The sequence below is a fragment of the Leptonychotes weddellii genome, chromosome 9 (genome assembly GCF_054177405.1).
Source record: "Leptonychotes weddellii isolate Sample4059 chromosome 9, ASM5417740v2, whole genome shotgun sequence".
Taxonomy (NCBI): Eukaryota; Metazoa; Chordata; class Mammalia; order Carnivora; family Phocidae; genus Leptonychotes; species Leptonychotes weddellii.
In genome coordinates, this window is record NC_138377.1 from 93,687,149 (window position 1) to 93,713,771 (window position 26,623).

Here is a 26,623-nt window from a genome sequence, read left to right on the forward strand (position 1 = left end):
GGTCTGAATTATAGAGGGTCAGGATGGGGTGCCCCAACCACCGAGGCCACTGTTCTGATCCAGGGAGAGTGGTGGGCTGATGGGTAAGACTGCAGCTGCAACCACAGGCCTGTGGAACCCTCGCTCAGCATCAGAAACCCTATTTGCCCCGGGGAATCTCCCCACACCTTTTAAGCATAAGGATCTAAGAAAGCTCAGCTTAGAAATCAGAAAGAAAGGAAATAGCCGTACAGATGGACAAGCTGATGAGCACACTCTTTATGCATTCAGTAGATTCTGTGGGCTATACCAGGCTGCCTTCTCCATCACCACCAAATAAGGTGTTGTTGGGGGGTGGGGTGTGTGTGTGTGTGTGTGTGTGTGTGTGTGTGTGTTTTAAGGGGAAGGAGCAGGAGATTACATCTTTCCACATCAGGAAGGGTCTTATCTTTCTATCCCTGAGCCCTTAGCTCAGAGGCAGGTAGGCAGAGGATAGATGCTTTTTGAGATCTGTTGATTTGAGAACTGAGCTACTTTAATATCCTTTTCCTGGAAGCACACACTTCCTAATCCCTTCTGATGGGCTCTTCGACTCTTTCTGCCTAAAGGAAGAATGTTATACACATGTTCCAGTGCCCTATCAGGCTTATCAAATGATAAAAGGGTCTGGTCTGTTGCTTGATCCGCAGTAGACTGCTGGGCTGCACCTGTAGCCCTTAGTTAGCACCACTGACTGGATGCATATCATAGAGCTCTTTCTGAGGCTGCAATCTTTTCTAATGTTTGAGTGACCACAACTGGATTATAAACCCATTATAGGCAGCCCATAGCCAGACTCTTAAACAGGACCAACCATCTACCTACCCGTTCACCCATTTACTTGAGAATAAAATTAAAGAATGGAAAACACTTGTTGAGCCAAAATTCTGCCTTGCTCTGACCACCCAACCATAATTAATGGTAACAAGCACTAGCTGTTAACAGTGATACAGGCAAAGCATGCTTTTAAAGGAGAGGAAATTCTAGGTATAGCTCACTGTTTTTCTGATTCAATCCTGAATCAAGTTTTACTCTAACTCTGGTTCTACCCTCAGATGTGGTCATAATATTTTTCTTTATAATTCTCCTAAATCTTTATCTTAGAGTCTCTCTCTCTTTTCTTTTTTTTTTTTTTTTGCCTAAGGCTCTAGAACCTTAAGATTGTTAGCCATCATAGTGGGCTTTTTCCCCCTCCTGCTGGTGAACTACCCACTGCTTCAGCCAATCTGCCTAGTTAGTTGATCTGCCTAGTTAATTGGTTTAGAGAACAATTAACTGCCTAGTTAATTGGGTTAGAGAACAACAAAACAAAAAGATAAAGCAGAGCGGCTGTGGATGGGGTAAATGTGGGAGGCCTGAAAGCCTCTCCAATCTGGTCTCCCTCTTTCCCCATCTCCAGCCCCTGTGCCCCCTCCACAGACACAGGGACTCTAAGGAATGATGCTTCAAGTTCCCTGATCTGGAGGAAAAAAGGATTTATCCAAGGAAACAAAAGATAGTTAGTAGCAGTTAACTAACTGGAATTAAAAACTTGAAAGAAAAAGTTAGTAGCAGGTCAAAGATCATTCTAATGCCATACAGGCCTCCAGCTTCATCTTAAAAGACTGAAATGACCATTCAAACAGAAACTACAAATATAATTATTACTATATGTGTGCCTTTACGGTTTGCCCAGATTTCAGTCAGAGTGCCTGAATGTCTAATCCCTAGGTAAATTATACTTTGGAAAATGATCCACTATTCAAAAACCAAGAGGAGCCTCCAGGCCCAAATAAGAGACTCAATACTTTTAACTGAAAAAGTGCTTTTAAAAGAAGCCTCTTTCTCTTAGTATCTCTTCTTTCCCCAAACTGAACACCATAAGGAAGTTTAAAAATTGCTCCATGGGTGAGAATTCTGACAGAAAGGTCATGAGTGTAATAATGATAGTGGGCTTTTCCCCCCTTATCCATTCCCACAGCAACATGTGAATATTCACGGGAGGCTTTGTTATCATGGTTATGACTTTTTAAGATAACAGGAAGGCTGGCATGTACATGCAGGAATAGCGCTTGCAAAGGGGATCACAGGAAGCTGGAGGGCAGAGGGATGCTTGTTAGCATGGAAACGGGCCTGGCCTGTTAGCTCTTTTGGGGGTGAGGCCACTGTTCTGACATTCTGGGACTTTCTCCAGCTTGCCTGGGAGGGTGTCCCACCCCAAGGTGACTGAGTACCGGTAGCCACCTCTCCTGTGGTGGCAAGACCGAGGTCTGAACTTGTCAGGCCAAGCCCTTCCCACTCAGCCCTAAGGAGTAGCACCTGTGGCTCAGCCCAATCCCTCCCCTCCCTGAGGTGGCCATTCTTGGAAGTAGGATGTTTCAAGGAAGGGAACAGAATAGGGAGAGAGGGGTGCCCTTTAAGACCAGAAGAGGCTGGGATGGGAGACACAGGGTACAGTTAGATGCAGGACCACTCTCTGCTCCTGACAGTAGGGACTCAGAAGGTAGCTGATGAGAATGGTGTAGGTAAAACCACACCTGTAGGCCCTTGAGGAATAATTTCTGACTTAACTTTGTCTGCCCTTCTCCAACGCAGGCTGTTGAGCCCCAGAGGCTAAGTAACCCCCAGCAGGCAGGAGGTATTCCTAGCCTCCCACTTCATGTACCCACGGCTCCCCATTCTTTCACCCTCATCAGGCACCAACTCCAGGCCAAGCACTGTACCCAGCACTGCGGATGCACAGAGGAGCTAGCCCCTCGCTTCAAAGAGTTTGCAGACCAGTGGGGAGGGACAAGCTATATACTCATTGTCCCAGAAAGGACCGTGTCCCCGGATTTGCCCCATCCCCAAAAAACAAAGCTGGGCATACAGCCCCATGAATGCTTCTTTAATTGATGTAATAAAAACTACATCGTTTTATTTCAGGAAAGCCTTGATCCCATCAACGTTACACTTACCGGCTTGCTTGCAATGATCTTGATTTTTGTCACACTTTGATGGGAAAATGACTGATTTGAGAAGCAAAACCAGAAACACAGGAGAGCAGGAATATCAAATAGGCTCAATCGTCAGACTCATTCTATGTGATATTACTGGTGATCTGACATAATGGAATCAAGAATATTCTAATCCAATCTGCAAGGGAGACTAAATTAGGGCTTCTCTGAGGTGCTTGAGGTTTGAAATACAATTTTAAGAGACCTCAAAAAATTAGGGTGAAAGGACATTATTGCAGAAAGAAGGGGACATTCTAGATAAGCCAGGATGTAAGGGGAAAAACAATAACCCAAAAGGGGGGGAGTGAGGAAAAAAACAAACCAGATGAAATGTGAAGATAGAAAAAGATCTGAGAATTTTGTCATGAGCCAAAGACTGGATTTCAATTCCCTAAGATCCTGGCTCTGAGTTAGAGCCCAAATCCCATTTTGCCAATCAGCATGTTGGAAAGCACACCAGACCCCTTCTGTCCCAGCTCTGTACATCCAGGACTTGGGGGCAAGGCCCTCTCTTCCAGGCCTGTTCCCACAGCAGGGATATGAGAAACATGGGCAGGAGGCTGAGGAACAGGGGAAAGTAGGGTGGGGGGCAATGAGCAAAGCCTGGAGAGCTCCCCCATTCCCCATTCCTGTCTGCCCTGCGGTGAGAACACCCCCGAGCACTGTCAGGGTGTGGAGCACCCATCCTGGTGTTCCAGTCTACCCTTCTGTAAAGGCTCTGGGACCCTCTCTGCTTCCCTTCCCTCCTAGAGCTGGCCGGCTTAAAGATTTGCCCACAAACTTTGGTCTAGCTCTAGTCCCTGGCCTACACCCCAAGCCAATGGGGAGGAGTGGGGGGGACCTCCAGCCCTCCGCTCTCCCGCTCCACCTCCGTGTCCCAGACCAGTTCCAGGCTCCAGGTTGGTAGGGGCGAGTTCCCAAGTTCCCAGGTAAAATGTCCCTTCCCACCCTGGCCAGGGCAGCCCGGGGCGGGGGGGGGGGGGTAGTGCCCCCGAGGCACCGAGTCCAAGAAGCGAGGACACCCGCATACTCACACACTTGCACACGCACACACGTCCTCGCTCACACCCACACAGACACGTCGGGCACGGTGCCTCGGCAGCCAGCGACTGCGCGGCGCGGGGTTAATTGAATGCACATTGATTCTGCCGCCCGGCCGGGGTGAGAGGCTGCCGCGCTCAGTGCCCGGGGTGGGTGGTGCCTCCGCCCGCGGCCGCTCCCGTGACGCCGCGCTCGGCCCGGGGCGGGGAGCCGCTCCCTGCGCGCCGCCGGCCTTCGCGGGCGGCCGGGCTCCTGCAGCGCGCGCCTCCGGAACGCCGTGGGGCCGGCCCGCAGTCCGGGGACTTGGGACGCGTGCACCGCCGGCCGGCAGCGAGGGGGAGCAAAGGCGGTGAGAACGACGCGGGAGCTTTCCTGCCAAACTTTGATCCTGACATTTCAGAAAGGAGGGGGCCAAGCCCAGCGCGCCAGGAGAGCCGGAGAGAGAGGGAGATGGAGGAGAGAGCTGGAGCGAGCCTGGAGAGGGGCGCGGAGGGGAAGGGTTGGGAGGAGGGACGCTGTGCAAGACAAAATCGAGTTGGTGTCTTCGAACCTTAGAAGTGAGAAGGGACTTGAGGACTCTTTTAATCTGGTGCTTTTCACACTACCACCACTTATGAGGAAACGGAGGCCATGGTGAACTGGCGGGTCCAAAGTCACAGAGGGGTGAGCTGAACATTTACACTGTAAAAGCTACAGGTGGGATCCAGGGAGGGCACAGAAGTAAGCATGATGGTGTCTGAGTCAATCCGAGACCCTCAGTAGTGGTGCGTCCGCAGGAGGTGTCCCCTCCAAGCCAGTCCAAACCAGGCACCTCGGGTGGGGCCCTGTCTTCAGGTCTCCCCCTCCCTCCGGCTTCCTGCCCTGCTGACGCCAAAGCCCACTAAAGCTCCAATAAAGGGTGCCTCCTTTGGTGGCTAGGGGGTGGGCGGTAGGCCCCAACACCCGACAAATGCCCGGATCCTACTCATTCTCTCTCCTTCAAAGACCAGGCAGGGCAGTGCTCCCTCCCATTTCCCACAAAGACAAACTGAGGCCCAGCAACTTTAAGGGGGGGGGGGCAGAAAGTTTGAACCCAGAGCCGATCCTCAGTGCAAGTCCATCTGCATCTTGCAATGACTACTGCTCCTTGAGGGTGTCAAGAGCAAGTGGAGTTTTATTACAGGTGGGGTCTGGGGATACATTCCAGGTTGTCCTTGATTTCTCCCCACAGAACTGTGCAGAGGCTTTGCAGACACAATCCCAGGTGGGAAGGGGCTACGTTGGGAGGGGGGACATGGAGGCAGGGCCACAGGCCAGAGCACATGCCCCAGGAGTTATCAGCCTCCCCAAACCAAGAGCCTTCAGGCTGGGCAGGGGGTGCAGGAACCAGGGCTCACAGCAGAGGTCAGGTTGCCAGGGAGCGACTATGAGGAAGCACTGAGCACCGAGGGCTGCTGCTGGATCCCAAGAGAATGGGTTTTGTGCTTCTCAAATATAGGCCCCCTGTTTCTGGCTTTCACCCCAAGACCCAGCACGCACGCTGATCCAAGGACCCCAGCAAGAACTGTCCCCCTCCCCTTGCCAGTAAGGCCCCCTGCACCCTTCTAGCAGGCACAGCCTGCCCCTCCCTGCTGTGCTGCTCAGGTTACCAAGAAGCCTGCTGCTGTGAAGCCTGCCATCCAACCCATTGTTCAGTGGGGCCAGGAGGGCAGGGGCCCCAACGCAGACCCCTCCTCCAGGTTGGGGTGGGGGCGGATTCTCCCAGCTACCACAGCAGGCAGGGACTGCAGCCTTGAGTTGCGGGAGAGAGGCATCCAACTCCAGGAGGCCTTAGGCCACCTTGCCCAGGCAAGGGGACAGCGCAAGGACAATCAGCAGCCTGGCTCCTGTAGGCTGATTATGGCTCTTCTCTACTCCTCCCCCCCCACCCCCCCGCAACAGGACCCCTGGGGAGAAGGATCCTTCTCTAGCCACACCAGTTCCTCTCCTGTGATTTGTTCTGAATTTTCAAACAAAGAGTAATTATGACAGATGTGGAGCAATCAGCGTCATTATGCGGAAACAAGAAAGGGAAAGGGAGCTGAGGGGGCGCCACGGGGGAGGGGAGCCTGTCTTTCCTCCTAGGGAAGAAGCAACTCCCACCTCCACCGCCAGCAGCCCCAGCACCCTCTCAACTTCCTTTCCTGCCAGGAACCTGTATCCTGCGCTCCAGGCCGGCCAAGACTTCTCTATGCAGAGCCTCCCAGCCTAACTGGCCCTCCACATCGTGCGCTTCCAGGAGCGGCTCCCAGGGTTCAAGGCTCTGCTCCCGACACTCCGCATCTCCACCCAGTACGTGCCAAGGCACCCAGCTCTGTTTCTGAGGCATTAATTCTGAATAAGTTCTCAAGGGACTCTAGCCCCCTCTGAAGACCCTCAGGCCATTAAACTTTGGGTCAGGCAGACCTGGGTTTAAATCCCAGCTTCCCTACTTACACTGTGTGCCCTTGGGCAAGTTAATTAACCATTCTGGGCTTCTGTTTACTCATCTGTAAAATAGGGCTAGTAATACCTCTTAATGGAAATGTTGTGGGAATTAAGTAAATTAACACATCAAGAGCTTAGGACAGTGCAGCCCCATATTGCTAGGAAGACTTCTACTAGTTAGTTCAGTGCAAGTGCCAGCACATAGGTAGCCCTCAAACCACAAGGCTCAGCATCCAATGGGCTTTGGAAACTTGGAGGCCCTCTGCAATATGCCGTGGATGTCAGGAGCCCACACTCAATGTTTGCTGGCCAACACTCACGTCTAGACCCACAACCACAGATGAGGCCTGGGGCAGGGCAGGGCACAAGAAAAACAGAAATATATGTGTATGTGTCCCAGCTTCCCCGTTGGTGCGGGGAACGCATAAAAAGATCCCTCCCTTCTCCAGCCAGAGAGGCCCCAGGCAGGTGAGAGGTGTGACGCGCCCAAGAGGCTCTCTTACCTGCCCAGGCTGGGGAACTAGCCACGTCCTTGGGCAGGTTACCTACTTGGGGACTTGGTTTTCAAGTCAGTAAAATGAGAAGCTTGGACCAGATGAGCTCCGAAGTTCGTCCCTCCGCTCTGGATGCCTGTGGTCCCGCTGGAGGCTGGGAAGCCCTCCAAGGTCCCAGCCAGGCGGGGATTTGAGGGGGTTTTTGCTGCAGCCTGCAACTCAGTGAAAGAGCGAGGACTCAGTTCTCTCTCTCTCTCTCTCTCTCTCTCTCTCTCTCTCTCGGTGGTCTGCCCCTCCTCTCCATTTAGGTGGTCTGGTCTCTGTCTGCCGGCCCTAAGGCCCTGGAGCCTCTCGCTGGTCCCCCCCTCACATTCCAGTGGCCTTGCGGCAGCAGCCAGACCAGAAAGTCCAGTTCCTGCCCATTATCACTGTTCGCATCTCTACTGCAACCCAGCACCAGCATTCCAGAGAGCGGCCTGGGGCTGCCCCCACCACCCACCGTGGTCAGTGTCCGGGCTCAGAGACAGGGCCCAAGAAGGGGTCAGTGTTCTCAGATTCCTCCCAGGGAAGGTCTGCCCCCAGGGGGCTCCGGCTTGCCGGGGAGGCCATGGACCATTTCTGTGGGGGTCATCTTTGACCCTCACCCTCTCCGTCTCTCCTCTTCTTATCTCTTTGCTTGGTGCCCAGGCCTGAGCTCACCTACTTTTGCTCCTCAGAGGGCTCTCTCTCTCCCAGCACAGCAGAGGATGGTGGGCACAGGAGTTGCCACAATTGGAGAAACAGGCAGGAGGAAGGACAGAACAGTAGAGAATGGAGCTGGAGAAAGGACAGGGCAGGAGAAGCAAGGGCTGAGGGCGATAAAGACAAAGATGCTAAGCATGGCCTCATAAGAAGGCCAGGGTGGAGGGCAGTTTGTGGGAGAGTGTCAAAGGAAGCAAGATCCAGAGATGAGATAGAGAAAAGTGGGTGGGAGAAGCTGGGATGTGAACCCTTTGCATCAAATTTTTCTCCCCCTGCCTGAATCGGGTGGCTGGCTGGCTGGCTGGCTGGCTGGTAGCCCATACTCCCCACTCCCTCCATTCCCTGGGGTCTGGCCAGGAGCTCCTCCTGCCTGCCCCTCCTCAGGCCTTTGCTCAACCCCTGCCTTTCCACCTTCTCTGGTCCCAATGTCCAGGCACCCCTCCTCAGGAAGCCACTGGGACTGCTCCCATCTGTCTTCTGTCCTAACCTTATATTTGAGGGCAGTCACCAGAGTTGGATTAGCATTTCTTGGAGCAGGGTGAACAAAGTTGGGGGCAGCGGGAGCAAGCTCAGAAATCAAAGAGTGATCCTTTGTCGGGGTACGGAACAGCACAGGCCAGCGGGCTTGGATTACAGTCAGACTGTTGGCGCCCGCCTAATAGATAGGTAAGAATATGGCGTTGACTCCCAAGGTGCTCTGGCCATGGCCACATGCCCATGACGTAAGCCCCCACCCTCCACCAGGGACCTAGGGCTTGTCTCCCTCTTCTCTCGCTTCAGCTGGCTGGGTAAGTATCACTCCTTGTAGGACCTAAAAATCCTCTACCACTGCCTCTTGCCCTGTGCCTGTTCTGTCCACTCTAGCCTTGCAGTCTGGCCACAATGCCAAGGGAAGCCCTTGGAGAAGAGATGGGCCCCAATCCGGGGCCCCAGACACCTCCTTCGGGCACACACCTGTATGCTCAGGTCCCCACACAGGTCCACGTGGCAGCACACACACACTACTGGTCTCTACATTCCGGGGTGCAACAAGGCTATGGCCAGAGAATCTTAGGGTGCCCTAGGTGATTTACACAAGACAGACATTCTTGTAATCACTTGGCCCAGTTTAAACAAAGACAGCAGTGAGCTGTTTGGTTTTCCATCCTGGGTGCCCTTCTGTTCCATTCTACTTTTTTGAAGCCTGTGTAGAACAGCCTTCAAGCTGCTCTGAAAAGTCTCTCTCTCTCTGACACACACACACACACACACACACACACACACACGCCGGCAGGGACTCTGGAGAGGAGAGGGAAAGGCAATACAAGAAAGCCAGGAGTGAAAAAGTCCTTTCTCCCTGGGGGTGGGGAGGGGACAGGGGGTTAAGGGGGGCTGGGGGCCTGTTTCATTTGCAGGCTGCAAATGCCTCTCCTATTCACGGGCCCACATTCCCAGCCAAGGCGCCCGGCCACGGACAATGCCGGGAACAGGAACAGAGGAGATTTGCACATTGTGTTCAAGGGGCCAGCTGGCTGCCTGCGACAGCGGAGCCAAGGTGTGGGAAACCAGAAGCATTCGACTTCCACATTCAAGTCCTGCGGGTGGGGGCGAGTGGGGCCCTCCCCCCCTCAGCTGGGGCCAATGTGGCTAGGGACAGGGGCCTCATCCAGCCAGGGAATAAAGTCCAAGGCAGGAGACCCCGAGACCCAGGCCTGGAGGGTACCAAGCACTTCGGTCTCCGCTTCACGCCCCATCTGGCGAGGAAGAGTCTCAGTTCCTCTGGAGATCAACACGCAGCGGCAGCCACCCCACGATCGTGCCCTGAGCGTGCTATATTCCCCTGCCGATCTGCCCTGCTCACAAGCTTCTGTTCCTTGGAGCTATGCTATCAATTACAAAGCCAGGAGAGACACAGAGAGAGAGAGAGAAAGCAAAAGCGAAGCAGCAAGAGCAACAAGAGAGACAGCGCTTTGCACCCGGAGGGCCACATGTTCATTTAGTTTTTACCAAGCTCCACAGGCAGGGGACGTGGGAAATACAAAAGAGAAGCCCTTTAGGAGCTTAAAATCTAGTTGAGGAGACAGATGGAATATCCAGCCACAAAACAGTTACTTAACAATGTAAGCAGCCATCACTGAGAGGAAGGCTGAGCCTGAATGCCACAGACCGCGAACACTCCCCGCCGTAGGAGGGGGAGAAGAAATTACTGTAAGCTGAGTGGTCTTCGGGGAGGGATCGGCTAAGGGATAAACAGGGGCAAGAAGAGACTGGGAAAAGGCCCAGCAAAGGCAAGCATGTCCCAAGGACCGGCTGGCTGGCGAGCAAGCCTTCACACCTCAGAGCAGAGAAGACCCTGAGCCCAAGCACCCAGTTTTACAATGAGGAAAGCAGACCCTAGGGAGGGTGAGTGACTTGCCCAGAGCCACACAGGCCCCCTGGTGTCTGGGCAAGGGCCCTCCCATCACACCTCACAGCTGCTCAGGAATGTCAGAGGAGCGTCAGGGAGGGGTATCGACCCTCACGTAAAAAGGGCCTGACCCTCCCCCATTTGCACCTGACTCTGACATACGTACGTCCAGGTGGGCTGCCAGCGAGGAGAGCTGGCCTCCGCACGGCCAGTGACATTTCCGCTGCAACACCTGCTTCCTGCTCTACCCGGTAGGCAGATGTGTGTGTCTGAGAGGCAGTGGGAGGCTTCCTCAGGCCTACCTCAGCTGCGCTGCCCTTCAAGGAGGAGAGAAAAGCTTGGGCTCCATACACCAGGCCTGAGTGTCCAACCCCCGGGTGCCATAGGCCTCTGGGGTTCCCAGCCCCTGTGCCAGGAACCACTTCCCTCCACAGCCCCCTGCCCTACCCCAAAACACTCTAGGGTCCCCTCAACACCCTGAGCCTCCCCCCTCCACAAACTGTTCTCCCCATTAGCTCCAGCCCATGGTTCACTCGTCACCCCCTCTGACCTGGTTCCACAGATCTGTGTCCAGACCCTGATCCCAGATCCACACAACTATGGATCTTGCTGCTGGGTTCCTGAGTAGCTGGTTAAACCGCTTTCGCTCAGACGGGAATCGGATTTTAGAAGTGGGTACCTGAGGGCCGGAGAAGTAAGTGGAGGCAGCAGGAGACCCCCTCTTGCCACACCCCACAGCCTCTTTCTAGGAGTCTGGACTCACCAGGGGCCTTCCTGGAATCACTACAAGAGGAGCTTAGAACTCTGCATTTCTCAGAATAATAATGTTAATATTTAAGGAACACTTTCTACAGGCCCTGCACTGTGCTAAGTTCTTTACCCAGACCATCACAGGTAATCCTTACAACGTTCTTTGTTGGTAAGTACTATTTCCCCCATTTTGAAGACTCTGAGAGGTTAAGGGGCACCTGGCTGGCTCAGTTGGTAGAGCATGCAACTCTGGATCTTGGGGTCATGAGTTTGAGCCCCACGTTGGGTACAGAGGTTACTAAAAATTAAGTAAACTTGGACTGCCTGGGTGGTTCAGTTGGTTAAGCATCTGCCTTGGGCTCAGGTCATGATCTCAGGGTCCTGGGATGGAGCCCCACTTTGGGGTCCCTGTTCAGTGGAGAGCCTGCTTCTCCCTCTCTCTCTGCTCCTCCCCCTGCTTGTACTATCTCTCTCTCTGTCAAATAAAGGAATAAAAAACCTTAAAAAAAAAAAGTAAATTAAAAAAAAATAAGTGAAGTGTAAACAACTTGCATTGGAATTTAAAAAGATAACAAATATATTATATATATAAAATAAAGACTCCAAACGGGTAAGCGACTTGCCCAAGTCCATCCAGTGGAGGTATATTTGCTTCTGCAGTCATCCCTCACAACCACCGCTGGGCCCGCCCCGTCGGGACAGCCCCAGGCTGGAAGGGAGGCGATCCTGGCTCTTTGAGAACCGGGCCACCGTCTAGATAGGCTGAACCTCATCCTAAATTAGTGGTCAGTACCTAGCACTGACAATACTGCCTTAATGATCATTTTCCAGAGGTCAAGCCCCGTCCCAGATTTTTACACCCCAATCACCTCATTTCCTCCTCCAACAGCCCTGATAGGCTGATGGAGTTACGACCATTTTTTCAGATGAGGGCACAAAGGCTCAAGAGGATTAGTAACTCATCGGTGAGTGGCAGAGCCGGGCTTCAAACCCACGTAGGTTTGGTCCTGCGCCCACATTCTACCAACCTCATTGTGCTGCCCACAGACCCCCACACCAGCGATCATGGATGGCCTGGGGGTGGGCTCTGCTCTAACACCTGTGGACCAGCGGCAGCAATCAGCATCGTGAGACATGCAGGACCTCAGGCCTTGGCCTAGACGTACGGATTCAAAACATGAATTTGACCAGTTTCCCCAGGTACTTCAAGGGCACAGCAGAATTGGAGAAGTCCGGCTCTAGATCACATAGATCTTTGCTCCGATTCTCCAAAGGGCCTGAGACCAGGAATGAAGGTCAGGGACTGAGGACGTCTGCCTGAGGGGACCTAGGGGTGGGTCCCCCAATCATCCCCCCTCCTTGAATCTAGCCCATCTTTTTTTAAAAAGATTTCACTTTGGGGGTGCCTGGGTGGCTCAGTCGGTTAAATGTCCCACTCTTGATTTCAGCTCAGGTCATGATCTCAGGGTTGTGAGACTGAGCCCAGTGTGGAGCTCGCTTAAGATTCTCTCTCTCAGGCGCCCTGGGTGGCACAGTCGGTTGAGTACCCAACTCTTGGTTTTGGCTCAGGTCTTGAGATCAAGCCCCACATCAGGCTCAACCCCAAGTCTGCTTGAGTTTCTCTCTCTCAAATAAATAAATAAATCTTAAAAAAAAAAAAATCTCTCTCTCCCTCTGCCCCTCCCCCTGCCTCTCCCTCTCTCTAAAAAAAAAAAAAAAGATTTTATTTATTTATTTGAAAGAGAGAGAGAGTGAATGAGAGGGAGAGGTAGAGAGAATCTAAAGCAGACTCTGCACTGAGCACAGCCCAACACAGGGCTCAATCCCACAACCCCGAGATTACTACCTGAGTTGAAACCAAGAGTGGGACACTTAACCCACTAAGCCACCCAGGTGCTCGAAAATATTTTATTTTTAAGTAATCTCTACACCTAACATGGGGCTCGAACGCACAACCCCAAGGTCAAGAGTCACCTGCTCCACCTACTGAGCCAGCCAGGTGCCCCAAGCCCATCCCTCTTTGGGGTCATCCAGGTGCACAGACTTCAACAGGGATGAATCAATGTACATGTTCCCACTGGGTCAGGTGATGTACATGCCCTCCCTGGAGCCGTCCAGAGGGATGGCAGAGGGTCTCACAGGCCAACCCAACTTCAGCCCATACTCTGAGGCTTGGGAGAATCCCCAGGCCCTCCCAGGAAAGAGTTAAAACAGAACAAGTTGCTCTCTGGCTCCAATAATTCCACTTCCTGGTAGATTTCCCTGGTGTACTTCCTAACTGAATCCCAGCGAGGGAGAAAGCTGGGGGCTGGGAGCGGAGTCGGGTGGTTTGCTTTTGCTGACAATGTCATTAAAATCACCTTTCAATGGAGAATGAAGTACTGGCCCCCTTGTCCCTCCTATGTACTAGGCAAATCGTGGGGTGTGCCAGTCCTTACAACGATCCCACAAATGTAGGAGTATATGCACATTTCACAGGTGAGGAAACTGGCCCACTTGTCCAGGGTCTGTCTCATTATTAACAAGTGTCTCAGTTTGCAGCCTCCAAACTATAAGCACATGGAACTGCAGAGCAGAGAAACCAGACGTGCTAGAAGCTGAATACTCTTAGGACCCTGAGCCACTCCATCCTAAAAAGGAGATATTGGGGACTGAAGCCCCCAAGGAATCAGCCTGCAGTGTAGCCCTACCTGGCCAGGCCACCTTTCCAATGATAACATCTGAGGCCCCTGGGATGGAAGAGGGAGCACTCCTAGCTGTCGCCTCTGGCCCGGAGCTCAGATGCCCCAGCAGGGCTGCCCCCACACACCCCTGTGTGCCCCACTGGTGAATCCACTGGGTGGACTGTGTATCTGTGAGAGGTGCTTAGCCTGCCCCCTCCCCATCAGCCCCCAGGGAGCAGGCAGGAGAAGCAGGGGGCTCCAGAGGGCTCCTCACACCTTTCAGCAAGGCACCCCCCCCCACCCTGCCATGTCACACAACATCTGCAGTGTCTGCAGGCACACGGGCAGGGAGTTATTACCAAAGGAGAAGACTCATGCAGCTAATCAGCTTTGGAGGTTTCTAGGGACATCAGCTTGTGAAGTGAGAAAAGGAGATCCAGCCACCCGGTTGCCTGGTATCCAAGCATTCCCCCATGGGGTCACAAAGCTTGCAGGGGAGAGAGAGGCCTTATCAGACTGCCGGTGCTTAGAGGCAACCCCCCAGCTGTCCTCAGGACCCCAAAGGATTAACCAGGCTGACCTCACCCCCTGGCCCTTCCCCCAGCCAGAGCCCACAGCTCAATTTCTTCTACTGTAGGAGTTTAAGGAAACCAAACATCTTGAAGGTATTACCATTTATAGAAAAGCACATTTACAATTAGCTATATATAAACACCTGGGATTTATCTCCCAGAATTCTAGGCTGGCGATGCAGGGGCCAGTGTTGACACAAGCCGGGGAGAGTGTGAGGGTCCTCTCCCCGAGAAATCTCCTTTCTCTCCTCGGCAAATCTTCCCGGGGGCCCCACCCTGCGTCCACGTCCAGGCTTCTCTTCCTCACACCCCGAGGGCTGGGGTTGAGGGGTCGCTGAGCCAGAAGTGATTCGGTCTCCAGGTCCAGGGCTGCCTCCCAGAGAGCTCCATATGCGGGCCTGAATCAGCCTTCTTTAGAACAAAGGGGCATCTTAAACTCAGTGAGAGGGCTCCTGCCTCAGAACGATTCAGCACTCACCAGCCATTCCGAGCCACTGTGCAAATGCCCTCAGAGCCAGGAAGAAACCCGCCGGCCATCAGCCGGAGAAGCAGCGGCATGCCATAGGGGTTAAGCGTGAGGGGAAGGGTTCCCGCTGCCTAGACTGCAGTCCAGTTCCTCTGCCTACTGCAGTGTCATGGGATCCCTCTAAGTCTTAGTTTTCTCATCTGTCAAAGGGGGGGCAAAGACTGCCTATCTGCCTGGACCATTGTGATGACTAAACGAGATCATTCATGTGGAACACTTAGGCAGGGGACCCAGCACACAGCAAGGGCTTGGTAAGTGTTAGCTCGAATTATACGGGATGCCTGGGTGGCTCAGTCGGTTAGGCGGCTGCCTTTGGCTCGGGTCATGATCTCAGGGTCCTGGGATGGAGCCCCATGTCGGGCTCCCTGCTCAGCGGGGAGCCTGCTTCTCCCTCTGCCTCTGCCCAACGCCATCCCCGCTTGTGCTCTCTCTCTCAAATAAATAAATAAAATCTTTTAAAAAACAGAATTATTACCAACACCTTTAAGGTGTGGCCCCTTTAAGCAGCATCTTTAAGGGATGGACACTCCCCCAGAAGTATGAAGTTGTGGGGTAGAAAACACTTACCACTTGCTACAACTTTTGCCTTCTCTCAAGAGCAGAGGTTCTCAAGCACAACATACACCCTGCCACCGCCCCCCCCAGCCTGCCACCTTCAAAATCCATAGATAATTCTGGTTTACACACCCATGAGTGTGCACAAACTAAAGAACAACAGAATTTTTGCGGGCCAGCGCAGTGGAACACTGCCATCATTTCATCACAACTCGTGGTCCATCAGTGTAAGCAAAGAACAATTAATTCTAGAACTGAAACACCCCGCCTGGCTCTTTCGTTCCTGTACAAAACACATCAGATATCAAGTCACCACAATGTAACTGTAATTGTAAATACTTATAATTTTATTGTCAATTATACCCCAATAAAGCTGAAATTTTTTTTTAAAGAGGCACATTAGCATGAAGGTGAGTGGGAGTAATGTCATCATGGTGATAACCTTGAAATTCATCTACCATATTTTTTGTAAAATGTATTGTTGACAAGCTTCAGAATATCATTATCCTACCCAAAAAGATTTGAAAGTCAGCACATAATTTAAAATTGCATGTAGCTAAATTACCCTTCAAAATTCTCTTAAATCACCTATAAAGTATGACAGTTGTTTCTTGAGACACAAGAATCCTACTCAATGGACCGGGATGCTCACAGTATGCAGCCATGTGGAAGCTAAGACACGCTGACCCAAGAGTTGGATAAAGCTGGCCCTCTTTCTCTCCCTCTCCCCCGCAGCAGTATTTGGCTATATTCTTGTCGAATCACATTCCAATCAGTTAAATGAGTACAGGATATAATTCCACCACCACAAATAACTATTATGTACCTCTCAACTGACCCATGCTGAGAAATTAGTCCTCCAGAAGGCTGCAGAAGAGGGAACTGCTTCCCCTGCCCCCAACCCCTGGGCTGACCCTGGATCCCCCGTCTGGGAAAAAAACGGTAAGGTGTGTCCACTTACTTGCAGCCTGGATTCGAGCCTTCCGGCTGACCACCAGCCCAAAGCGGTTCTGAGCCACACACTCATAGTCACCCTCATCCGAGGGGCTGCCTCCCCGATCCAGCTGGAAGTGATGGATCATCAGGGACCCATTGGCCAGCAAGGTGGAGTGGGTACTCTCCAGCAACTCTACCCCATTTTTTCTCCAGGTGATTCTCACTGGAGGGGTCCCCTCCACCCTGCAGCCCAGCATTATAGGCTGCCCAGGGACTGCGACATCATCACTTGGCTCCATAGCAAATGCCAGTTCGGCAGAGTGGCCAAGACCTGTATAGGACAGGGGAGATGGAAGGAAAAGGAGAGGTTAGTGTGGGTTGAACAGGCAGGAAGAACTTCATACACAGGTGTCCCAAGTTCCCTGGCTATGTGCACCCACCCCATCTTTCAGTAATGTTAATAGAAATCTCTATTATATATAGAACTTTTTTTAAAAGATTTTTTTATTTATTCATTCGAGACACAGAGATACAGAGAGAGAGAGAGAGAGAATGAGAGAGCATGAGCAGGGGGAGAGGCAGAGGGCGAGGGAGAAGGAGGCTTCCCACTGAGCCAGGAGCCCGATGCGGGGCTCGATCCCAGGATCCCAGAATCATGACCTGAGCGGAAGGCAGACGTTCAACCATCTGAGCCACCCAGGCGCCCCATATTATATATAGAACTTTATGCATTACAAAGTGCTGTCTTATGCAGTATCTTTCTCAATCAGCAGACCACCTCAGAAAGAGGTATTATTTGTACCATTTCCTCTTTTTACAGATAAGGGAACTGAAGCCCAGAGATAATGAAGCAACTTGTCCAGGGTGTCACTATTAATAGTAACAAATCTGAGATCCAAAAGTAACACGGTTAGTTAACACAGTTAGACCACGGCTGCTGCCACTTCTGTGGTCACTCTGGCTCAACACTGCAGCCTCACAGAGTTTCAGGGTGGGACCTTAGGCAAAGGGGTTCAACCTGTCCTAGCTTCCCATTCCTCATCTGTTTAAATCAGGAACGTCTTGTAACTTGGGTCATAGAGTTGTTGAACAAGATGAACAAACTCAAAGTCACTATGAAAACAAACAAAGATAAAGTGAGATAGTAAGAAATAATTGCTTATTTTTGCTGGCAAAACCATCTGAAACCTGGCCTGATGCCTGGCAGGGAGCAGGATGTGTGTGTCCAGTAGCAGGTACAGGCTAGGCTATGGACCAGCCCCACCGCCTCTCCCCAGGTTGCTCTGGGTTTTGGTTTGTGCTGGTTGTTTTGCCTTTGTCATAAGGAGAATTGAGGGGTACCAAGGGTCATCTCAGATTTCCCAAAATTCAGGAAGAGGGAGGTTTCTAGAATCCTTACTCCCTGCGTCCTCACTGCTCCTGTAGAACAAAACTGAGCTGGAAGAAGAGAAGGAGAACGAAGAGAGAGGGAAGAAGGTGATCCGGGAATCAGGGGAAGCCCGACAGGAAGGACAAGCGCTCCAATCCCAGGCGTGATGCCAAGTCCCCAACTTCTCCAACGAGCAACTTACCAGACCAGTTACAACTTCACTCCGGGAGGAATGAACCCCCCTGGTCTGAAAGGGCAGCCACAGACCCCTCTTCACATTTCCAGGGAACTAGTGATCCTGGAGCTGGCCCCTCCCCAACAGACCAGCGCCCTCTCTGGTTGGGGGAGATGGAAAGTGGGTGGGGAGAAAGGAGGAGGCGGATTGGGGTTACGGACGATTCCCCCAGCCACAAGGGTATGTAATATTTTAAGACATTTGCGGGTCACAAGCTTTCAAACCCTTACCCACCCCACCCACCCCATGCCCTGCGTTTCAGCGGCTTCAGCCCCCAACCCAAACCCAACATAGCCGTCGAGGGATAAAGTTTCTCCGAGATGCGGACGCGGTATTCTGCTTCTCCGGAGCTGAGAGAAGAGAGAATACCGCCGAGATGTGTCTGCTGAGAATCTGGGATGGAAGGGGAAGGCCCTAGATTTGCGGTCCTCTCCCGTGAGATGGGCCTATTACAGCCCCCGAGGGAACAGGGTGGTGGTGACGGAGCTCTGGGCAGCAACGCGGGCAGGCCCCCGAGCCTGGGGCCAGGGGCGCTCTGCCAGCGCACCCACCGGAGAAGGGCGGGCACGTGAGCGTCCCCGCCGCTCGCTCCCTCCGGGTCGGCTTCTCCTCCCCTTCCCCAGCTCGCGCGGTCTCTCTCGGGTCTCCCCCTCCGGAGGCTACGCGCGGCCCGCCGGGACTCTGCCTCCTCCTCTTCCTCGGTGTCCGCCGCGCACTCCGAGCGCCAGTCTCAGCTCTAGACCCGGGACGTGCCCTCTCGGACCCGCCTCCGCCCCCCGGTCGGCCGCGCTCGGTCTCGGCCGCCTCGGGCTACTCTGGCCCACCGCCGGGCTCCGCGCACCCCGGCCCGCCCCCTCGGACGGAACTCAGCCCTGAGGTGCCCCCTGGCTCGTTTCCCCCTCTCCCCAACTCCCACCCGCCCGCCTCGCTCCTGCTTTGCCGCGCTCCGTGCTCCTCGGGCCGGGCTTGCGTCCTGCCCGAGCCCTGGAGCCTCGGCGCACTGAATCGAATTCTCTCCTCGGGGGCCGCGTCCTCAACATCTCCCTGCGGGCCCGGCCGCCGGCCTCGGGGCCCTCTCCCCGGGCTCCGCCCCGTCCCGCTCGGCTCCCCTTCTCGGACAAGTCCCTCCCGCCCCGGGTCCGCCCGCAGGTCCGCCCCCTCGCGCCCACCTCCTCCCGTCTCGCCCTTCCTGGGGCTCGGTCCGCGGCCGCCCGGGGCGCTCACCGTCGCTCGGCGCGGGCAGCAGCAGCGGCAGCAGCAGCGGCAGCAGGAGCCGGCGCGGCGCGGCGCGCGGAGCAGCCATGGGGCTCTCGGTCCGCTCGGCTCGGCGACGCGCGGCTCCGGGGCCTCTGGCGGCTCACAGCGTCCCGCGGGGCCGGCGCCGGGGCCGGGGCCGGGGCTCCGGCCGGGGCCGAGCCCGGGCCGCGGCGGGCTGGGGCCACATGCCTGCCTAGGAGCGCCGGGGGCGCAGGGGGAGCGCCGCTTGCGCCATCTTGCACCCACCCCGGCGATCTGTCAGCCTCGCCCGGGGTGCGCGCTCCGCACTCGCACTGCCCGCGCCTGCCCCGCCCTCCTCCCTCCGCCCGCCGCCCCCCTTCCCTCCCCTCCCGGTCCCCTCCCCCAAGCCCCTCTCCCCGGAGGCCCGGTCTGGGGAACAAAAGAGCCGGCGAGCGCTTTAAGCGGCCGGACATTCCCGGCTGCGCGGCGGACGCACCCCCTGCGCTTTGAACTGTGGCTGGAGCGGCCGGCGCCGTCCCGGGCTGCTGCCTCGTACCCCCTGCCCGCGGGCCAGCCCCGGACTTGGGGGGCTGGGGAAGTGGAGACCCAGCAGACTGTCAAGTGGGTCCCGGCTGCGGAGAAACACGCTCTGACCCACTCTTTCTGCTGCACCCTCCTCCACCGTGTCCAAGTGTGTATTTTCGAGATAATCCCCTAAAAGCTTCACAAACTTGTCAAAGGTTCGGTTTTCCATGGTTTCTGGTCCTGCCACCCAAAGGCTAGGACGTTTAGCTGCATGACCGGTCTCTCTAGACTACAGAGTTCTGGCATTGAGTGGACCGGAGGTAGAAGGGGTAGGAATGCAGCTTCCCCCCCAGGGCCCTGGGATAGCCGACCCAACAGGCCAATGAGAACGCAAAAGTAACCTGGGTTCCGACCCCTGTTCTGCCTGCTGTCTAGTCCAGCCAACCCAGGCAGTCACTCTCTGAGCTTATCTGAAAGATAGAGATAATCCTCTCTCTTCTGCTCACCGCTAGGGATATTTAAAGCACAGGGGTCCTAACAAATGACCTGGTAACTGGAAAAGCAAAGTCAAAACTCTCAATAACATTTCTATGTCACAAAGAAGATTCTCGATGTTTCATGTCAGAGAACACATGAGACAAGGAGTGCACGAATTTTAGGGAAGATAGGCATGTATTACCTCTCAGGAGATACATACTCATGCTAACCCTCAGAGATCTTGAATCTTTAGATTCTTGACGGTGAGCCAGTCATTATTAAATGATCTTCTGGTGAGTCCAGCATGAGGAATTAGTCCATCTACTAAGTTCTAAGAGCAGGAGATTTAAAGACGGTAGTCTTTGCCTCGCTCAGCTATTTCTTCCTCTGGCATTGGACTGGGATGACAGAGGAATAACTAGGTCTCCCTTTTGATACCAACTCTGGAATCTTGGAATCAGGAGTGTTAACCATATAAACCTAACTTTGGTGCAGATGAGTAAAAAAGTGCAGGCCTCCAGAGATCAGGTAAGTTTACTAATGATGGGGTTTGCGCAGCCCAGGGACTCCTTACTCTTCAGTAGCAATTGAAAGATGAGTCTAGGAGGCAGGACTTGAGGCATATGAGTGAGCAATGGGAGGAAGTGGAGAAATTCAAGGTCAGGGGACACACCCAAACCCCAAACCAATTTCACTGTGAGGAAGGGCAGGAGTGATGGGCCTCCACTGGCCATAGGAAAGGGGGGGGGGATGCTGCCTGGGCCCAAAGTCCTGGACTTCCCTCCTGCAGGGCTTGAATTCTCAACAACCCCTTCTTGCCTTGTCCTAGACTCAAGAGAGGTCAAATTGGTGTCCTGAGTTGCTGTCATTTTAAATTCATTTTGACAAGTGTTTAATTCTTCTTTATCACAGCCCTTGGTCTGAGAGTGATATGCAAATAATGGTTATTCTGCTGCATGCAAAATGTGCAGTATCTCTCCCTATGATCTGTCAATTAACACGGGTCTGGCCCATTAGCCACTTTAGGGGTGGTCCCGGGCAGGGCAGCCTCTGGCTCTTGGTTCCCTCAGTAGAAAAGCATGCACCGACCAGGCTCTGTAAAGATCTTAGCAGAGCATCTGCCAACCATCATCCTGAGATGCATGAGGGGTGTGGGTGTGGAGTTTTGCGTGTATGTTTGAGTTAATGGATCCAAGGGTGTTTATGAAGATGAGTGTGCGTGCATGGGTCTCTAAGCTTGTAGGCACAGTGTCCATATGTGTGAATATGCAGCCACGAGCAGCTCTGGAGAGCAGAGTTACATAGAAGAATAATTGTTAAGCCCAAATCTCTGGAGTTGCTTGTTCGTTTCTCCTTTGCACCCAAGAAAGTTAAAAAAAAAAAATGTGTGCCCAGGTGGAAAGAGATTCCCCAGGAAGCTAAAAGAGTGCCATCAAAGAAAGCATCTTTCCTAAGTTTAAGTCTTTTTCCTAAGTGCCTGCTGAGGGAGAAGGATGGTCTGGTTCTTTTCCATGACCACTGGCTCTCTACCCTCAAAAACCTAACATTTCCCATCCTGGCAAGAAACACATTCTCTGGGACAGAAAGGCTGAGGAAATTCTAGTCATTCCACGTTTTTGGAAAATAGTTTATTAATTCATTATAGGGACAGATACATGATCAATGCCTTGGCTTAACACTAAAGAATATATTGGTGAGGAGGAAAAAAATGCTGGGAAAAGAATTAAATAATATAGCATAAACTAAATACAGACAAATAAATGAGCAGGTACCGATTACACTTGTCATGCATCAAGAAAAGGAAGGTTTCTAAATGAGACTCAAAAAACGTAAGGCATCGATGGTAGGTGACAAAGGGATTAATACCCTGTAAAAGGCCAATAGACTCTTTTCTAATAAAAATACTGCTACAAAGACACAAACCTAACACTTCCAAATTACCCAGAGCCCAAATCATACATAATGCTAGTGAGTAATGGCCACTTTCTTATCAACTGTGAGTTATAGGCAGATACCAGATTTATTACTTATTTGCTTTTGAGAAACAATTTTCCACCCAACCTAATGGGTTATAAATTGTCTCATTTGCAGCTATTTAATTTAAACCAGAACCTCGGTGCCTGTTAAACAAGAACATGAAAAATGACTATGTGGTGTAATGCTAAGAGCCTACTGTTAAAACAGCCATTTGATTCAGGGCAGTTTTTTTTTTTCCTTTTGGGGGGTGGTGGGGGAATCAAACCAGCAAAATAAAACGAGGCTTTTGACCTTCAGAGCAGTGGCGAAACACACGGTGGTGGCGGCCACGGTGACGCTGGATGTCACAGAAAGGGTACAAGTGACAATTCCGTCTTCGAGCTACAAACCAGCATGAATAATCTGCAGCTCTATCACAGGCTGGCTGAAGCAGGGGAGGGAAGGAAATGTAGGTGCGGATGTCAGTCGGGAGTGACACCCGAGTGTAATAAACACAGATGCTGAAAGGGTCTGAGGGAGCTGCAACTCTGCTTGAGAGACGTGTCACCATTTAAAAAAAAAAAAAAAGAAAGAAAGAAAAGGGAAAGATAGACTGGTTATTTCTAATTTGGCCCAGAAGCCGGAGTTAACCCTTGATGTGCCGATCGTTAAAAAGATGCATTTAGGGAGAAAAGCCCCCACATCCTACGCTCCGAGGAGAGGCTGGGGTGCAAAATCAAATGAATGGCCTTGTCTCTACACGGGAAATAGAAGCCCAGCTTGTCCCTGTGTGACAGGTCAACAGAAAATGACTTTAGGATTGAATTTAAAGAAAACAACAACAACAACAACAAACCAACAAAATGAAATGAGCCAATCACCCTTGTCCTGTGCAAAGGCCTCAGTGTCAGCCCCCAGAGGGTGAAACTCCTCTCACCCCCATCCATCAGCTCCCGTTCCAGGGGTGCAGAGTGGGAGGGAAGCTGCTCGGCTGGGGTGCCCTTAATCCCCACTCTCCTTCTCCCCATTTGGCTTCAGCTGGGAAGGAAGGTCCCAAACCCCCTCCATCCAGCAACCCTGCCTCCCTGCCCCTTTCCCTGTCTCAGAAGTCCCCCTGTGTGACCTGGATCCTCCAACTCCAAGGAGAGTCCTCCTACCTCAATCCAGGGAGAAAGATGCAAGGGAAACTGGAAGATCGTCTCCAAACTCACACTGGGGGCACTGGGGGTGTCTGCCTGGGGAGGGGGCACATGGCGGCACAGGGAGAAGAGAGGCAGGACGATGGCCGGGGAAGTGAATGGCGGACACAGAAGTCACGCTATGGCCTCAAAGCAGACATGAGGTAGTCATGTTGTTAGGGAAGGATGCAGAGATTGAGCCCAGGCAGGTGGTCCGGGAGAGGTGTGGGAGACAGCAGGGACAGACAGGAGACAGAGGAAAGGAAAGCGTATCTGGGAGGAAGCACGGGGCAGGAGAACTGGGGAGAACTGGGGGCCCGGGCGCTGACCGGAGACACAGCCCAAGAGTAGTGAAGGGGAAGAGAGGACAGGAGAGCCAGGGCAAGCAGATTTCCAAAACCAGGCACTTCCCAAATGACAAATGAAATGCAGAGCTGCTCTGAGGAGGGCCAGAGTCACCCTCTCAGTTTGGGCAACAGGGATGCGGGTCATGGGTAGTGACGCAACGAAGACCCTAGGCGTTCAGAGCCTCCTGCACTCAGCCCAGCCAGAAGGGAAAATGGGCCGGGGCTGTCTTTGTCAGACAGGGCATTGCAAACACTCTCAGAGTGTGTAATAAATGGCTGGGTGATGGGGGGGCCCCCACAGGGCTGGGGACTGACCACTCTGAGGCACTGTCCTGACCTGGAGGATCAATTAGGCCACAGGGACTACCACCAGGCCAGAATCTCCCAGCTCAGCAGCTAGCACACGCACATGTGCACATCCCATATAGCCGTGCCTCCCAGGTCCCTCCCACAGGACATGTGCCACAGGGTGGGGGGGGGGGCAAGTGGATACTCCATTTCTTCTTTGCCCCTCAGCCACAGCACCCTGGGAGGCTCCAGACGGCGTGACGATGTTCAGGAACTGCAGGTGCACGGGTGCCATGTCCCATGATCCATACTAGCCTGCCCCAAACTGCACCCTCTAGGGGAGCTAGGCAGAGGAGGGGACTGGGGCCCTGGGCAGGCCTGGGCTGGTTCCTAGAGGGCAGGGGGCCTTTGGCTGGCAGCTATTCCCGGGGGCCTCCTCCAGAGCCTCACTGGGCTGGAGGTCTGGGTACGGGTAAGAAGCGCTGGCTGCCTCTGGCAGGCAGGTGAGTCTGTCTGGCCCAGGGGTTGCCTGCTCACACCCCCCCAGCTCCCTGTCCAGCCAGTCTACCCCTTGCCCTAGATCCACGACTCCTGAAGTGAGGTCAGGAGCCTCCGGAGGCAGGGGATCCTCAGGTTCCAGGTCTTGGAGGTGGAGGTCAGGGTTCCCTTTGGATGCGCTAAAGTCAGAGTGGACAATGACTTCAGCCTCCACCTGATTCCTGCAGGCTGGGGGCGGCTTCTTCCTGCCATTGCCCTGGTCAGAGCAGAGAACGTAAAGACAAGGTGACCATCGCTGAGAGTGATCATCAGAAGAATGACCAACAGGGGTGCCTGGGTGGCTCAGTCCAACTCTTGGTTTTGGCTCAGGTCATGATCTCATGGGTCCTGGGATTGACCTGGCTTTCGGCTCTGTGCTCAGTGGGGAGTCTGCTTAAAGATTCTCTCCCTCTGCCCCCACCCACTCTCTCTCTCAAATAAATAAACAAATCTTAAAAAAAAAAAAAAAAAAAAGAATGACCAACATACTTGGGGCAGAGAAGGACTGACCCCCTCCCCCAAGCCCCGGAGCACAACGACTGTCCTACAAGAGATGATGATCAGGCCCATGTGAAGGCAAGGGAGAATGGAATACTACCCATCTGCCCTTGCCCAGAGTTCCAAAAGTACCAGATTTAGTCAGAGCCTCAGCGCGCAGGAGGAAGGGCAGAACGCACTCAGCCTAGGCCCACGCTCAGCTCCATGGTAATACCGCTGGGGCCCACTTAGGCCATCAGGAGAGGAGCGACTGTCTTTAACCCAAGTGAGACAGATTGCTGCAAACTGCCTGCCCTCCACGCACCCACCTTTAGAGACTCCAGGGGCCTCCTAACTAGACTTCCATCCCCATGGAAGTTACCACCAGGGGTCACCAGAAAAGTCACTCCTTGCTCTTCACAAGCACAGAGCTCCTTCTCTCCTTTCCTCTCCCCGCCTTCCCAGGACACTGACCTTTATGGCCTCATACACCAGAGCCTGCAGCAACAGTGTCTGCCCCGTTCCAGCAGGGGGCAGCAGAGCCCGGGTCAGAGAAGGCATGGCACCTGCTTGGGGCAGCTCACAGCCTGCCCAGGAACCTGCCCAGCTTGGCCCCCCTGGCTGAGCCCAAGAGATCTGTGAGGGGAGAAAGACATGGGAGCACTGAGGGCTTGGCTGGGAGAGGGCAGCCTAAGAGAGGGAAGTAGATGGAGACTCTTGGCCTCCTGGCCACCTCCCGGCTAAGGCTGTGGGGAGGGGCCAAGAGTCTGGGGGTGAATGTGAGGATGGAGAAGTCCTCCTGCAGAAAGCCCAGTACCACAGGCTCTGGCAAAGCCTAGAGGTGTCCAAGCCAGGCACGGTCTCCTTCACCACAAAGGCAGGGAAAGAGGGAGGAAGCACCCAAGGGTTTGGGCAGGCTCCTCAGAGAAGGGCAGGACGAGCCACCACTGCTGGCATGGAAGGGACCTGCCCTACGTGGGCCCACCTTATCCAGGTCCTGGTCTCACTTGGTCATGGCCAAGCAGACCAGCCTCTTGTCTTCATATTGGGGAGGGCCGGGTCTTAGAGGTTTCTCCAGCTCCCAGGATGAGGAGGGTGTTGTGGCCACACTGAGTCACCAGCAAACAGTCCACTGGGGGCCTTTCCCTCCTTCCGTGAGAACCAGGCTGACCTATTCTGCCAGGGGTGGAGGCCCATCTGCTTCCCTACCCTGCCAACCTTTTCAGGGAGGAAAGAGAGAGAGAGTGCCTTTTCTTCTGCAGCTGGCCCTGGGAAAAGGAAGGGGAGGGCGGAGGAGTTTCTCCCAGGGGTCACACATTGTGCTCTCGCGCCCCCTGGTGTCCTTTTGGGAACGAGCTGTAGTGTGGGGCTCTGACCTACCCAGGCTCCAGGCTTACCTTTCTCTTGGAGTGACCCCGGCAGTCGGAAGCACCGCCCCCCATCAGGCTGTGCACTTCAGCCCTGTCCTCGATGTCTGAGGGCGGTGGAGACCAGTCCTCGGGACGGGGGTGCACAAGGGACTCCAGTTCATGGGCAGCTGGGGGACCAGGGGGGCCAAGGCGGGCTCGAGAGTACAGTGCGGGGTTCCCAGCATTGGCCGTGGAGGACAGGCCTGGGAGGGCGTCCCTGGAAGGGAGGACAGAGAATCAGGCACAGTGTTCAGAAAGTGAGGGGCGGCGGCAGGCCTGGGGTCTAGTCCTGCCTATGTTCTTGGGTAGGTTCCTGTTCTGGAATTTGGTTTCCCTGTATGGGTAATGATTAAGAAACTACGTTCAAAACAGCCATGACAGGGGCACCTGGGTGGCTCAGTCGTTAAGCATCTGCCCTTGGCTCAGGTCATGATCCCAGGGTCCTGGGATCGAGCCCCACGGCGTTGGGCTCCCTGCTCAGCGGGAAGCCTGCTTCTCCCTCTCC

At 53.7% G+C, this 26,623-nt stretch overlaps 2 protein-coding genes across 2 annotated transcripts in view; both read right to left on the reverse strand.

Moving 5' to 3' along the window:
* IGDCC3 (immunoglobulin superfamily DCC subclass member 3) overlaps window positions 1-19,009 on the reverse strand; it is a 41,412-nt gene extending 22,403 nt beyond the window's left edge. Inside the window, exons 1-2 of the mRNA XM_081831271.1 lie at window positions 18,931-19,009; window positions 16,128-16,433 (exon numbers count right to left, since the gene is read on the reverse strand). Coding sequence (XP_081687397.1) covers window positions 16,128-16,433; window positions 18,931-19,009 — 385 coding nt within the window. The remainder of the gene's footprint in view (window positions 1-16,127; window positions 16,434-18,930) is intronic.
* A 2,523-nt stretch (window positions 19,010-21,532) lies between these two features.
* IGDCC4 (immunoglobulin superfamily DCC subclass member 4) overlaps window positions 21,533-26,623 on the reverse strand; it is a 38,031-nt gene continuing 32,940 nt past the window's right edge. The window contains exons 18-20 of the mRNA XM_081831871.1: window positions 26,107-26,335; window positions 25,184-25,345; window positions 21,533-24,449 (exon numbers count right to left, since the gene is read on the reverse strand). Coding sequence (XP_081687997.1) covers window positions 24,039-24,449; window positions 25,184-25,345; window positions 26,107-26,335 — 802 coding nt within the window. The 3' untranslated portion in view covers window positions 21,533-24,038. The remainder of the gene's footprint in view (window positions 24,450-25,183; window positions 25,346-26,106; window positions 26,336-26,623) is intronic.